At 38.0% G+C, this 14,624-nt stretch overlaps 1 protein-coding gene and 1 non-coding gene across 2 annotated transcripts; both read right to left on the bottom strand.

Annotated features, from left to right (window-relative positions):
* Positions 1-1,043: 1,043 nt before the first annotated feature.
* On the bottom strand, positions 1,044-1,116 carry TRNAR-CCU (transfer RNA arginine (anticodon CCU)). The gene has a single exon. It is a non-coding gene; the product is annotated as a tRNA-Arg (tRNA).
* Positions 1,117-2,105: 989 nt separating this feature from the next.
* Positions 2,106-13,254, bottom strand: S1P (SITE-1 protease). The gene is made up of 10 exons (XM_077353967.1): positions 12,556-13,254; positions 12,201-12,329; positions 11,805-11,957; positions 10,632-10,748; positions 6,868-7,052; positions 5,741-6,004; positions 4,516-5,587; positions 3,646-4,173; positions 2,640-2,700; positions 2,106-2,556 (listed from the first exon to the last, which is right to left on the bottom strand). The coding sequence occupies exons 1-10, from the start codon at positions 13,120-13,122 to the stop codon at positions 2,462-2,464; spliced, it is 3,171 nt and encodes a 1,056-aa protein (XP_077210082.1). The 5' UTR covers positions 13,123-13,254; the 3' UTR covers positions 2,106-2,461.
* Positions 13,255-14,624: the final 1,370 nt, after the last annotated feature.

The following is a 14,624-nucleotide window of genomic DNA, read 5'->3' as shown; positions in this document are numbered from 1 at the left end:
CTTTGCCTCACAATTGGTTCTCAAAATCCAAAACAAACAGGGCTATATGAAGTGCAAAACTTTGTATTAGTGTCATGGCTAATTATATTGGCACAACCACGTTTTGATAATATTATTAATAAAAAGCTCTCAGGGTCAATTTAAAGGGTCAATTTAAAAAGAAAGACAATTTTAGTTTGTACAATTATTAAAACATGGCAGTTCCATTTAACACCCTTTATTTCTTTAAAGCATATATTAAAACCGGATAAACAAGATTTATGTAAATACAAATAAAGTTATAGCTGATGGTTGGCTTAATGGGTGCTAAAATATTGAAGTTTGTGTGTGTGTGAGAGAGAGACCTTTTCACCCCCTTTAACGTTTTTCTTTGTCTTTAAAACTTAACAAACAAATAGGGTGGCCAGAACCGAACCGGAACCGAACTGTTTAAAAATACTTTGGGTCCGGTTCGGTTCCACTGATGAAGAACCGAACTTATTCGGTTCGGTTCCAGGTCTAATGTTCTTGGTTCGGTTCTGGAACCGAAGAACCGAACTTTTGAATATATATATATATATATATATATATATATATATATATATAAAATATTTTTTATATTTCTATTATACATATACTTATTAATATAAATTAATTATAATATTAATAAGTAATAGATAATACTATTCTTATAATAAGAAAGTAACTTATATTATAACTTTAATAAAAGTTTTTATAAATTATAATTAGTAATTAGTAATTAGCCATTAGAACCGGACCGGACCGAACCGATTATGTTCGGTTCGGTCCTACTATGTACTACGGTTCGGTTCGGTTCGGTTCGATTCTTACGGTTCATGGAACCGGGAACCGAAAAAAAAAAAGTAACCAAGGACCGAGAACCGAACCGGTTGGCCACACCATGAAACAATGTGAATGGTTTTTTTTTCCGAAGGGGTAAATATCACTGAGGATAAATTCACCCCACTTTTTTTACTTGAGACAGGCCAAGCCCCATACAGAGAGAAAAGAAAAGGAAAAAAAATATTCACATCAAAGAAACGCGCGCCAGGTAGGGGTCGAACCTACGACTTTCTGCTTAGGAAACAGACGCTCTATCCACTGAGCTACAGGCGCTTTTGCTGAAAGGTTCTTCTTAGTTTTGGACTAAACTATATACTAACATTACAATCTCAGGATAAAACAGTAATTTAAATGTTCTTCAGAGCCTGAAGAACATTACTCTAACCAACCCCGATTGGGGTTGGTTAGAGTAATGGAGGCAAAGACAGAAGAAGGGGTGATGAAAGCTGGACTCAAACTCTGCTCTCCCACCTGAATTAATCAAAGAAGCCTTCTTCAAAACTGCCAATTCCATCTAGTCTCAGCCATCCTCCAGGCTCACTTTTCAGTAATAGATTTTGTCTTCATTCACGAGGTGGCTGCTCTCACATGCAACAGACCATCCGCGAAATGCCTTTTGCGAAGGACACTAGCAAATCCTTTTGTTGTTTTTTCTACAATCTTTGAAATTAGCCACTATCTTAAGCTAAACATTAAAAACTCAACCCGACCTGACCCAACAAATTATCTCGGATAGGGTCATAATTTCCATATAAATTATCCGAGCACCATTTTTTTTTTTTTTGAAATGAGGAAAGCTCATCTTATGCCGACCCCAACTACTTTGGGACAGAGGGTTAATTGAGATGAGTTGAGGAACAGCTCATCTTATCAAAGGATTTCCATCCCTTGGGAGAACAAGCCCTTCTTAGGAAGTGAGCATAGGATCAATTTCTGGTCATTGTGTACCCTTTTTCTCTTTGGTTTGGTGTAATTATTCTCTGTTGTGAAAAATATAACCATTTTTGTTGAGTAAGACAGACTCGTTTCATACAAGAAATAATCACATGAAATCCTTTGATAACACTTATTCCTATTTCTCAATGATATCCCACGATCGAGACAATTGCCTGCCTGATGCCTGAATCTGCGGTGGTGGAGGAACCGGATGGTAAAGAAGAGGGATTCTAGTTGTAAGATATATAAAGAAACTGTAGCTGAAATTAAGATATCATTCAAAGAGAAAGATTTAAGTGTCTATGACTAGTAAAGCTTCTATACAGTTTTGGATTTAATTTAATTAAAACCCTTTCCAATTTTGGCTTTACTTAAAATGAGTTCCTTTCCCTCTTCACTGCTTCAACTTCAGGAGAAAAAAAACTCCATGGCATGTAATAAGCACTACCACTTCATAGTATCTTACAACAATTCTCCAAAGAGACTCAGGAAGCCATTGAATCTGCTTCCTCTAATGGCAGGCAGTGAACTCCATGACTTGATTAATTTAAAATACATAATCAATTAAACATCCATACTGACAAAAATGGAGCTATGATGACTCCAAAGACTATTTGATACAACCTCTAAAAGCATAAATGTAACAACATGGGCAGGGACTCCTCTCTCAAATACGCAGGAGCTACACGTTAATGAAACGACCAGATCCTGATGAACCTTTTCTCCGCCGCCGTCGTTTCTGTCTCATTCGCCAGAAGCTCAGAAATAGTATAAAGCCTGAGGAACAATAGATGTATCAACACATAAGAAACAGAGGATCTCATAATTTCAGAAATTCAGGGGTTTACAAGGTTATTTACCAGTAATAGCAACAAAAACAGGTATAAACCGTTGAGTTGCAATTAGCATGGGCATATCAAGCTGCAAGCAACAGCCCAAAGAAAAAAGATTCTCAGCTAAATGTTTAGTCAAGATCGAAGAGTAAGCATATTGCAGTAGTTAATAAGGAATGTATGACAAACTCCAGAAAGACTTGAAAGGAAAAATTACACTACTAAATGCTAAAAAGGAACATTTTCCACTAGGCCTACTGATACCCGCATAAACATGTTTTGATAATGGGGTGAATCATCTTGTTTTATACTCATTTAACCAGTTGTTAAAAGCTACTACAATTCTCAAAAAAGCTCTCAGAAGCCAATTAAACATGTGCAAAACAAGGTAATTAGCCCCAGTATGAAAACCCGGTTGTGCACATATCAGTAGCCTTTTTTTTATTGCACATATATTAAATCTAATATTTTTTTTTCTTTTGTAGGTAGGCTGGGATCGAACCTGCGACCTCAAGGTTGAGATACAAAGCCTCAACCATTGAGCTACAGGCCAAAACCCATATATTGTACATATGCCCAAAAGAAGATATCTCATAAAAGTAATTTGGTTGGGTCATGCAATATATTGTATCTTGCACGTGAGTAATAAAAGAATTTTTTTACTATGCAACCAATTAGTGCCTTACGAATTACTTTTTGTACAAGAGACTGGTACTGCCACCCATAAATTTAGGCACTTACATTTTGACAGTTTTAAGTGTCTATCAATGCCTAATTTTACCTATAGAACTGTATGCCACATACACGGAGACAAAGGACAAAAGGTTACTGAATGATAATATTTGTTTGGTTCCCTGCTTGATGAAATGCTTTCATAAGATGGTGGTCTCTTATTCTTTAACAAAATGCCCAGATTTCTTGCAGAAGTTATAAAAAAAAATGACGAGGTTTCTTGTCATTTTGTGAACACGTGTTTAGCCGATTTTCCAAAAAAATAATAATAGGAAAAGATAAATCTATTCAAAACCATTACCTCATCTCTATTGAGCAAGCCCAAAAAATCCATCCTTCTGTTGATCTTTTTTCTGATAATGGTTGACAGAGAATTCCCTTCCTTTTTTTCAGGAAATTTCCTCCATTCTAAACTGGAGCTCTCAGAGGTCATGTTAAATTCTCTCCCCAAATCAATAACAGGATATCCTGGTAATTTCCGGTTTCTCCCCATTACGTGGAAGCCATAACCTTTTGTCCCCCAAACCTCAAATCTGGAGTCGCTTTGGCAGATCAACTCCTTGCCTACAACTGCAGAATAAGTAGAGAAATTCACATCGGTTCTGCGAGAAGGTAACTGGTTGTCATCCTTGAGCAGCGGAGAAACATTTCTAGCTGACTCTGAGAAAAGCACAGGATCTTTAATGTTCTTGCTAGTAAAATCCAGTATTTGCCTTAGGAGCCAATAGCAGTGGGTCACCATATGGCTACTGTCAAGACAATTGGAGTCGCCGTATACAGCAACACGACCACCTCCCACCTCCACAAGGCCAAGAATAGGAGAATCTACCTACAGTTATTTGTCAAAATCAGAAAATTGTGTTACGCAGAAATATGTTCCATGACATATATGAGAGAAGCATTTTACAGTTATCCAGAACTTGGAACTGTTCTAATTTGGAAAGTTTTCAAGTATAGAAGATGGTATGTTTGGGCTGCGATAGGTAACATATAATAGGGTAAGGAGTCCTTGGTTGGTTTATCAAGTAGAGTCTAATTTTCGAAGTTCTTGGAAAATCATCAAGGCTTTTGAAGAATTTTCTCATGCCAGAAAGTTTGTAGTTGTTGTCTACTATAAAAAAATGAGAAAGTAATCCACAGAGGGCTCAAGTGAACAATCCTTCCTGCTCACCTTCATTATACTATTTGGCAATATGTTTTGTGTGGCACCACTCTCTGAGTTATCTTGAAACTGGAAGCTATGCAAGTACCCACCTTCTGGGAACCTCACTATATCTGTTCCGGATGCGTAATGGCTCTGCTCGCCATCAATGGAAAAATCTCCATTAAGTATTTTATCCCCAAAAGCAATCCCAAATGGGGACAAAAGCTCATTTAAGGCTGGAATATTTGCACCCCCAGTAACTGGGGTCCACCAGCTACGTGTGTTATCATCAAAAAATCTCATCTTCACCATTGTATCAACATTATACCAATCGGCAAACACAGCGAGTCCCAATCCACGATTGACAACATCATCCCTCAACTTATCAATCTCTTCCCTGAAATACTCATCCTCAAGATCTACCATGAGTAGAGTCCCATAGTGGTCAGCATTAAAACATGTCAGAGGAGACCCAAGTGTCTCGACAAAGTATCCAGCATCTCTCAACATGTTAAACATGATATGGAAATTCGTATGTAAATGGTCACCATGCCAATCAAGGATGTCATTACGAACATCCAAAGAGTCTCTTGGGATGTAACCAGGTGGGTATTTGATGCTATGATACTGATCCCATAGAACCCGTTTTGATCTCAGGGGAGTTGGAACCACTTTTAGCTTCAACTGAAGGACACATACACTACTCCTTCGCGGGCCTTTCTCTCCCTTAGGTGGGGGGCTGTACACTCTAACTGTCACATTGCCTTCGATAAATCCTTTAAACTGGGCAGCTTCTTCCTTTATCTGCATATGCAGTGCTAGAAAGCCGGTCCACGGCCAGATAATGTCTGAGTAAGTAAAATGAATGCTGAGCAGATTGCCCACCTCATTGGAAGGCTGCCATGTGGGGGGATTTTCGATATAGCCAATGACGCCCATCCCATTGAGAATGGTGGTATTGAAAATGACAGGCATAGCACCGGCATAGAGTGGTTGGCGACAGAAGGGCCAGGAATAAGGGCAGTCATCGTAGTCGAGAACACTGGGGAAAATGCTTGCTCTAGGCTTGTAGTGTTTTAGGATCTCATATGACTCTAAGCTGACAGAAAATGGGATGATATGTAAGCTTGTATGATCACGAAAGCAAATTGGGTTTCTTTTTTAATGACATAGGGTATCTCCACCCCATTTTAGGGCGGGACTAATCCCTATGGATGCAAAAGCAAATTGGATATAGAAGTAAAGAACTCACAGGTCAATTCTGCCTGCGCCCTGCTCGTACATGTTGGGACCCGCAAGCTTTGCGGCTCCCTCAACCAGTGCTTGTTTCATGCTTGCAGGGTTTAGAATTTCTTTTCGGGTGCTTTCGGGGATGACACTAACAAGGAGGCATACCACACCGGCAACCACTGGACTTGCAACACTGGTGCCTGAGAGGCTCTTACAACCTGTACTGATCTTAGATCCCATGATTTCCCTCCCATATGCGACAACATCTGGTTTCACACGGCCATACCTGTGTATCGGAAGCCATTGAAATTATAAACCTCAAGAATTGGACAAAATGAGGAAAAAGACAATAGATCTAGCAAATATTTGGTCATTCATACACAAATTTATGTACTTAGAAACTTCAATAGAGCATGGGCTCCAAAGAAGGGCAAAACAAAAGAGGGAAGGGTAATAATTGTCAGAGAAGCAAAGCATCACATGTGGAGTTACTTGTCGACATACCAACTGGGATTTATTGCAACATGCAATTAGATGGATCTCAAAGGATTATACATGCATGGAGCGCATTTCCGTATATTTCCATCTTAAATTAAACGAAGAAGAATTTTAAAAAGTTAAGAAAATAGAATCAATAGCACTGTTTCTCAGTCAATCAAAATGTGAATATAATGAAAGCCTGAAAACACTCAAGAAAGTTCACATTCAACCAATTCCAAAATGAAGGCCAAATACTAAATTTGGATAACTATCAAGATAGTAGCACTGGCATTTACCCATCACATTTTATTCTTGCTTAATCAAGCTAAAGAAAACAAAAAATTCAGCATTCTCTCGAGACATCGACTACTGTACTGGTTCTTGGACATGCAATGCACAAATGAAGCACATATGACAATGAACACTGCACCTCTTTTGCCAGCGGATCAATTAATGAGAAAGAAAATAAAGTTGCTAAAATTGTAATATGTACCCAGAAGTAATTAAAGGTTCTTTCTGCAAAAACCACGGGCGTTTAATGAAGTTTAACTGCATAGAACATTATCTGTAATAAATGGTTATGGACTAAAATAAAACTAAAATATAGGCAGATGTAAATTATAAGAATAGAAAGACAGAACTGGTAAAAGCAAATGAAAGACAGCCTACCCGTGAGGAAGCTCCCAGGTACTCATGCCACGTGAGGAGAATGAAGCTATATGATCACTGTAATCAATGCCACCAACACCAATGACGTCACTTTGGTCTGCTGGATTATTTAGGGTACCATACAGAGGCCCATCATTTCCAATAGCAGAAACCATAATAATATTACTTGATGTCAGTTCCCAAACCTGCATAACAATTTCAACCACATGAAGGTATCCATGGTATCAGTTCAGATAAAATTTTCTTGGATACTTTGAAAAAATCATCAAATTGAAATAAATGTAATCAACATGACAATAAACATGAATGGTGTGGACAAAGGCTTCCCAAAGGAAAGCAAGCCACGTAAACATTGGCAACCCATTTCTCTGGACAATTTGGAATGTTTGCTCTCACAGGCAATATGTTCGAATTTCAAGTTCTTTCAAAAAATGAATGGTAAATTATGCAGAAAAGTTACATAAACTCCTGCCACTATTGCACAATAGAAGGCCTATTCTCTACACTGTAGCAGATCTCCTTCCAACCCTCCCATAAAAGCAAATGCTGATACAAAGCAGAATAACGGAACGGATTTAGCCCCAGGCTATGGTTAAGGCAATGACTTTAATGAAAACAAAATGGGCCGATTTGGAAATACCACCAAAAACCTTAGTGTTTCTTTCTTTCTATAGAAACTGCGTGGTTGCTAGAAAAGAAAGGGACCAGATAACTTTCCCTTTTTTCTTCCAAGGCACCAATGAACAATTCTCCAGTAACTCCTGGAGGGTGGAAGGGAACACCCAAGCAATCCCAAATCTAGATGGTATGGCACTCCATACCTCTCTAGCTACTCAGCAATGAATGAAGATATGATATCCTTCAAAACCACCACTTTGAGAATGACAAAGAAACGTCCAAAATAAGGCATTAAGCACTGTTTCGAACGAAATAGAACAAAACACATTGGAATAGGACGAAACATAACGAAATCCTGGCCGATATGTTTTGCTCTGATCCTTTGTACTGTTTTGCGAAATAGTACAAAATGTTTTGTCCGTTCCGGATGTACAGGAACAACATTCATAACTAAAGTGTCAACTGAAAAAGAATAATATTAGTATTATTTTTACGAGGGCATGATTTTGTCCACAACATTACTAAAGGACTTGTTAGTTTTAAGGGGTGTAATGCATACATGTGACCGAGGTTTTAAATTTCAGTTTCAGTTTTGATAGCCACTAAAACGTAACCGTTTTGGTTTTAGTTGGAAATTTTGGAGGAAATCTTGTAAAATCACGGAAACATATTGAAACACATGCAAATGATAAAATTTAAAGATGAAACGTCAGGAAATACTAGAATTAGCACAAAAACAGACTTAAACCCATCACATAAGCAAGACAACTTCAAGAAATGCTAGAATAAGCACAAATACATACTTAGAAATCATCGTATAAGAAAGACAACCATCCATAATGGTTTAAAAACATCGAACACCTAGTGACATGCACTGTTGTGCATTGTTGTGCATATCTGATAATTTAGTACATGCCAAATTTCACATGTAATTCATATAAATATTTATGTAAGATACATACAGGTAGACCACATTTTGCATGCAATTCATGTAAATATAATTATATAATGCATACTGAGATAGTGTACCACTATTACACTTACAATTTTGTTTTATTTCGGTCATTTTGGTTTCGGTTTCAATGGGGATGGAAACAGAAACATTTCAATCGTTTCGTGTCAATTTCAATGGAAAGTTAAAAGTTAAAACCATGTTAGTGACAACAAGAACACCTTAATTATTATACACAAGGCCGCAGGTTATAGAACTAATTATAATACCATGCTGGTGACAACAAGAAAACCTTAATTATTGAGGGGGCGAGAGTCGCGCCATTGATCAATTGGTCGTTGCATGGCTCTGCAGCTAATTGTGCCACCGTTAGTGTTAGAGGTCACATCAAAGTCATCACGGCTTGGCACGCTAAGGGTTATGACTTAGGGTTACTGAGCTTGACTCTTGCCCTCTTGGTCATGACAAGACATCTGATGATTAATTTGGATGGATATTTAATCGGGGACAGATCATGAATGATGAATTATGGGGTTCTTCTCTAGGATAAGACAAGACTCTTGTTGCCCCTACTAATAGAAACCAGAGGACGGAAGCTGAGTTGGCACTTTTGGCGAATATCAAAAGGCAATTAGGGAAAGAGTAGGGAGTGGATCCTTTAAGAATCCCATTTTATCATTGTGGTTTGCAGCATTTCTTGTTTTGGGGATCTTGAATCCGCTACTGCTACTTTGCCCTTGCTGATCATGAACTTGACTTTCCTAATTTCAACATCGGTGTGTCAGGTCACTTGAGTTCTTCTAATGGAACTGATGATAAGTGTTCAAGTTTCACCATGCATGAAGAGGATATGGCATCGCTCGGTGGGGGAGTGGCTAAAAATGAGGCCACGTTCGGGCAAGATGATTTGACTTAGCTATAATTTCAAGGCTGTGAAATGGCGCTAAGGGTTGTTAAGAAAGACTCTCTTGTAATATCGTTGGTGTTGTTACTTGTTATGACGGGAGCGATAAGCAGCAAGCAAACTTAAACTTATGTGATAAGAGCAATAATAGGGCGTGATTAGCAAGACAGAGAGGGGGACGGGGGCTGCTGGAATCCTAATAGCCCTATTAGTAGGGGCGTAAGTCCAGCCCCTCTCAAGCTACTATACTAATAAGTGAGTTTATGGCGCTAATATGTTGCCTTTTTCAGTTTTTTGAAGTTAGGAGGAGATTCATTCATTCATTCACCGGATATAGCTTATTCCATAATCTGTTTCATTTCACGACTAATTAGTTGTCAAAAGGCTTACTTTACAAAGGGAACATGGTTTCCTGTGAACCTTGCAACCTTGAGGTTCCATTTAACTACATACAGACACTCCTTCCTGAACCAGAGTCATGGGAAGGAGCCCACTTGATAGCATCAAATGAGTCCCCTTTCCACCAAAATCCTTCACCCATCTCCTTAGCAAAGATTCTATGGTCTGTAAGAAGTACAAATGCTATTCTTCATTAGAGTTTTTGACACCAATCAAACTAGAGAAGACTTTCAAGATATTACCTTTTCCGTTTCTAAGAAGAATCCCGCATTCTCCCCGGTCTGAATACCCCAAAAAACTACAATCAATGTGGAGTTTGGAAGAAAAAAAAGAAGGCACAAATCCATGCAGCACTTCTTGAAAATTAGACGACATTTTCTGATGAATCCACATTGCCATATTTGAGTCTCATGACATGAATTTGGTCCGTTACAAAGTTCAGTAATAGAAAATACAATCTTCCAGGGTGCACTAGGCAAGTGAATGTGAGTCCACAGTGAGTAATGGGAACTAGTTTTAAATGGAAATCTCAATTGTCCAAGACAATTCAAAATTTTGTCAACAAACACCACATGCAATTTGTTTGCCAGGCCCCAGACACCATTAGATTCTAAGTCGTACACACTAGTAAGCTCTCGCCTTTCCAACTGTGCAGAGCTTTCCTACGTAAGCAGTGGGTACAACAAGATACTGAAAAGAGGAAAATTCATGAATTCCATTTACAAAGCATGTCAAGCACAGTGACAGGGAATTCACTTGCAGGGACATTTTATACATCAAGTTAGCAGGATTTTTGAAGAAGAAAGGAGGCCTGGGATATCATAAACTACATAAATCTGACAAGGGGTTATATAAAGCCATTAAACTATCATCAAGCCAAGGAAAGTTTACCTTTTCCACAAATGGAAGGTCCAAATAATCAGGCCCACCAATACTCAAATTTAGCACATCCATATTAGTCGCAATAGCATAGTTGAATGCATCAAGGAACCATGACGTGTAAGACACCTGCAATTAGGCTGAATACAGACTTCTCAAAATCTTGCTAACAGTCACACTATCTGAACTCATTAACATAATCCATAACACATATATAAATATATGTGTGTGTGTGTGAGAGAGAGAGATTTTGACAACTAGATATCAAGATTCATTACAATAATATGGTGCCCATGAACACAACTTCATAAAAGAGCTACCTCTTTTTAGAGAAAATATATAAGTAAGTATTCATTGAAGACAACAAGTAGCATTTTATATGCAAATGCAGGTCAACCATCCAAAGGGTGAATAAGAAATAAATGCCTTCAGTAAAAAAATGCAAGTCGAAAAATTCCAAGTCATATCCCCATGCTTTGCTACATCCAAGGAAACTCAAAGATTACATGACTTTTATACCCTAAGCATTTTTTACGTTTTAAACGCTACGTGAAAAAAACCCTACATTACAATGCATGGGCACGCATTCCACTGTCGGATATAAATTGTCATACAGAGTCCTCAAGAGCACCACCATGCATCTGCACAAATATATTCAGAGAGATGATAAATGGATCCCCTTTATTTATCAGGAAATGCCCCTCATAGTTATTTTACAATTAAAGACGATAGTCAGAAAACCACTTTCAGGGGTCATCATGGCTAAAAATGGAGTACATTTATCGTCACCCTATATTTATAAAACTGAAAGTATGTTAACGGTACAAAACTACAAATCTTACTGACTTATTAAGCAATTAATAAGTCAATAATATTTTGTAACACACAGAAGAACATATCTGCCACCAGCCGGAGGTTTACTTACAAGATACATCAGAAGCACTTTTTGACTCTTTAACTTCTAACTTCAGATTCCAATATGGAAACTATGTTTTCATGCGATTCAAGCTTTTTCCTTTGAAATATTTATCTTTCCTTCATTTGTGGAATATAGCTTATTTTGACAGAAATCAGTAGCAAAATTTGGAAACCAAAACAGATGTCAATGTAAAGTTAGTCATTAAAATATGCCATCCCATTCATTAAGGTGATGCAACTTATTTCTTAAAAGACAATATGCATTACCTGGGCATCAGTAAATACACGGAAAGCATAGATTTCAGTGTCCGGAGCAAAACCTAGGCACTCTGCATCTTCACCAGCAATAACTCCAGCTACAAATGTCCCATGCCCAAGATTGTCATTTAGTGTATCCTCATTGGTCCAATTCGTACGCTCCTAAGACAAATTCCAAAATGAAAATTTTCATTTAGAAGTACACCTACATGATTGTATTAAAATTTCTCTCCCAATATTATAATATCATTCGCAAGCTGTTGAACAGTATGACTAAAAGCAGTTAAAGACATATAACATCATCATTAATAAAGTAACCATTACTCAGCTTGTTAAGCAGTGGAAAGCCCAAAAAACCCAGAAAAATCACTACATTTTCCTTTGATTAGTTGTAAAAGATTGTACCTTGATATTGCGGAAATGTGGGTGATTTGCTCGAATTCCGGTATCAAATATTGCCATTTTAACTTTCGCACCCGTATACCCCTTAGCCCAGAGTGTCTCAGCTCCAAACATTGATGTAACTTGGGATTTCTAAATGAAATTTTCAGATAAATGAATGGATTTAAATAATTACGAGTTACGAAACAGAGGAAGGATTTGCATCCAGAAACTTCAAAATTACAAAGAAGAAATTAATATTCTGAAAACTGAGAAGGAATAAAATCATGAACATTTCAAATACGGGATGGGCGGAGTTGCTATGAAAACTGAGAAGGAGTTACATGATTATAAACATTATCTATATATATGTATATACCTGCATTGCAAGCTTTCGTTTCCAACTAATCGTAAAATTACCAATCGAAGGATCAAATCCTCCTCCTTCAAAAGACATAGAGGTGAATCTCTTTCCCTTCTTCTGATCCCCCAAAATACACTTTTTTCCACTATTCTCAACGAACAAGCTCCGCGAATAGCTCGAATCAATAAATACATCCTTCACAAACCCTAATTTCCCAAATTCCTCAATCAGGACCGTCCGAACCGAATCTTCGATCGATACAAGTCCAAAATCAGTGGGAAAAGATTGCGCAGGGTTTTTTCTCTCGATCCAATTCCATCCGGCCGATCCGAGCTTCGATTCAAGATAGATCCGGTGATCCTCGGCTCGCCGGTATTCTAAGAACCGGACGATGTAATTCGTTCGTGGAATTCCGCTGGATCCGTGGCTGGTATTTGTTAGGGTTAGGGTTTCGTTTTTGGGTTGGGATGGGTTGAGAGAGGGAAGAGGAGGGAAGAAATGGAAGAGAGAGATTGAGATTAGGGCAAAGAGGAGGGATGAGGATATGGTGGTAATTTGAGTTTGATTTGTACGGAAGATCATGGCTTAGGGTTTGAGGGTTTTAAAGATCTGTGTTGTTTTGCAAAGGTTTTCATGGAAGGAGATTTTATGCTCTGTTGTTCGGTTCTTTTTTTTCTTTTTTTGTTATCTGAATGTGAGAAATTTGGAGAAGAAACAGAGATCTCATAAGACTTAAATAAATGATATTTTCACTCCCCCTACATTACGCATGCGCTCCCCTTATAACGAGATTTGACGTCAAATCACGTTACAAAGGGGCGCATTCGTAATGCATGGGGGTGAAAATATCATCGCCCTAGATTAATTAGATATCTTAGGACGTAAGCGTACGAGTGCGTGGTACGCTCGGTCTTTGTTTTTGCACTTGGGCCGTACTCTACACGTGGTATGGAGATGGACACAAGCTGCCACGTGTACGGTGATGGGTCTTGTTGTTTGTTTTTCATCCTCCTGCCCTCGTTGCTGGTTCTAGACCTTTGATTAAGGGGATGATTAATGATTCTTAAAGTTAGAAAAATCAAAGTAAAAGGGCAAGTTTTTTATTTCCTAGCACTGTTTGGTTGACATTTAGAACTTGTTTAGCAACCATGAAACATTAATTTAAGGGGTTTTTGCAAAAGAAGTCTTCTACTTTGCTTTATGTTAGCAAAAAGAGTCTTCTAGTTTGACAATTTCCAAATAGATATCACATCTAAGGGATTTTTTTGCAAATCAGGGCATGTAAGAAAAATCAGGCCCGGAAGGGCCGTGGGTCGGGCACGGCACGGAAGGGTTCACGGGCTGTGCCGATTTTCTCCAAGGAGAGCACAGCACAGCCCGCAGCGCGCCGGGCCGGGCCAGCCCTTTCAATCACATTTTTCAACCAAAGGACTTAAATATCCAAAATAAAATAAAAATTCTTGGATCCTAGCCCTACAATCTATAGTGGAACTGCTTACTATGGAAACCTCTATAGATCTGAGGGTTCGGGTCATCCAATGAAAATGATTTTTGGGGTAAATATGCGGCCCATCAAATGGATGGCTTGGATCATCCTATGGGGTAAGCCTTATACTTTTTGAAAAATACTTTACTATACGGGCTTACACCATATTACATGTATATCGTGTAAACTTATGAGTTTTATATGGGAAAGTGATATGTATATATATATTTGTCCCTTTTTTAGTAATTATCTAATGGGAAAGTGATTATCTAATAATTATTTTAATCTAACGTGACAAGTTTACACTAACCCATCCATATATTAACTAAGGTAGGTGTAGACACCAATGAACCAATATTATAATCACGATGGGTTCACATGGTAATTTCACATTACCATTCTCTTCAATTCAATCTATTCATAGGCCCACAATTTCAACGTGGCAAACGTGCCGTGGGCAACTAACTCATAATGAATACCTTAATTTTGAATAAAATTTTCTTTGGGACCTCCCATCTTTATAAAAAAAATTTAATAGGGTTGCTATAGGAAAATTCTAATCACTTTTGGATAAAACAAACTATGCAATAAACTTGTG

Source organism: Tasmannia lanceolata, unplaced genomic scaffold, assembly GCF_043159265.1.
Source record: "Tasmannia lanceolata isolate RefF3 unplaced genomic scaffold, GAP_Taslan_0.1 ptg000015l, whole genome shotgun sequence".
In the NCBI taxonomy this organism is placed as follows: domain Eukaryota; kingdom Viridiplantae; phylum Streptophyta; class Magnoliopsida; order Canellales; family Winteraceae; genus Tasmannia; species Tasmannia lanceolata.
This window is presented reverse-complemented; position numbering and strand designations above follow the sequence as displayed.

Excerpts from the sequence above, each read along its gene's own strand:
- S1P (XM_077353967.1), bottom strand. The coding sequence starts at position 13,122 with ATGATCTTCCGTACAAATCAAACTCAAATTACCACCATATCCTCATCC. Across the intron at positions 11,958-12,200 it reads CACATTTCCGCAATATCAAG|GAGCGTACGAATTGGACCAA; the intron begins GTACAATCTTTT and ends AATTTGTCTTAG. Across the intron at positions 7,053-10,631 it reads ACCTTCCATTTGTGGAAAAG|GTTTGGGAACTGACATCAAG; the intron begins GTAAACTTTCCT and ends ATTGTTATGCAG.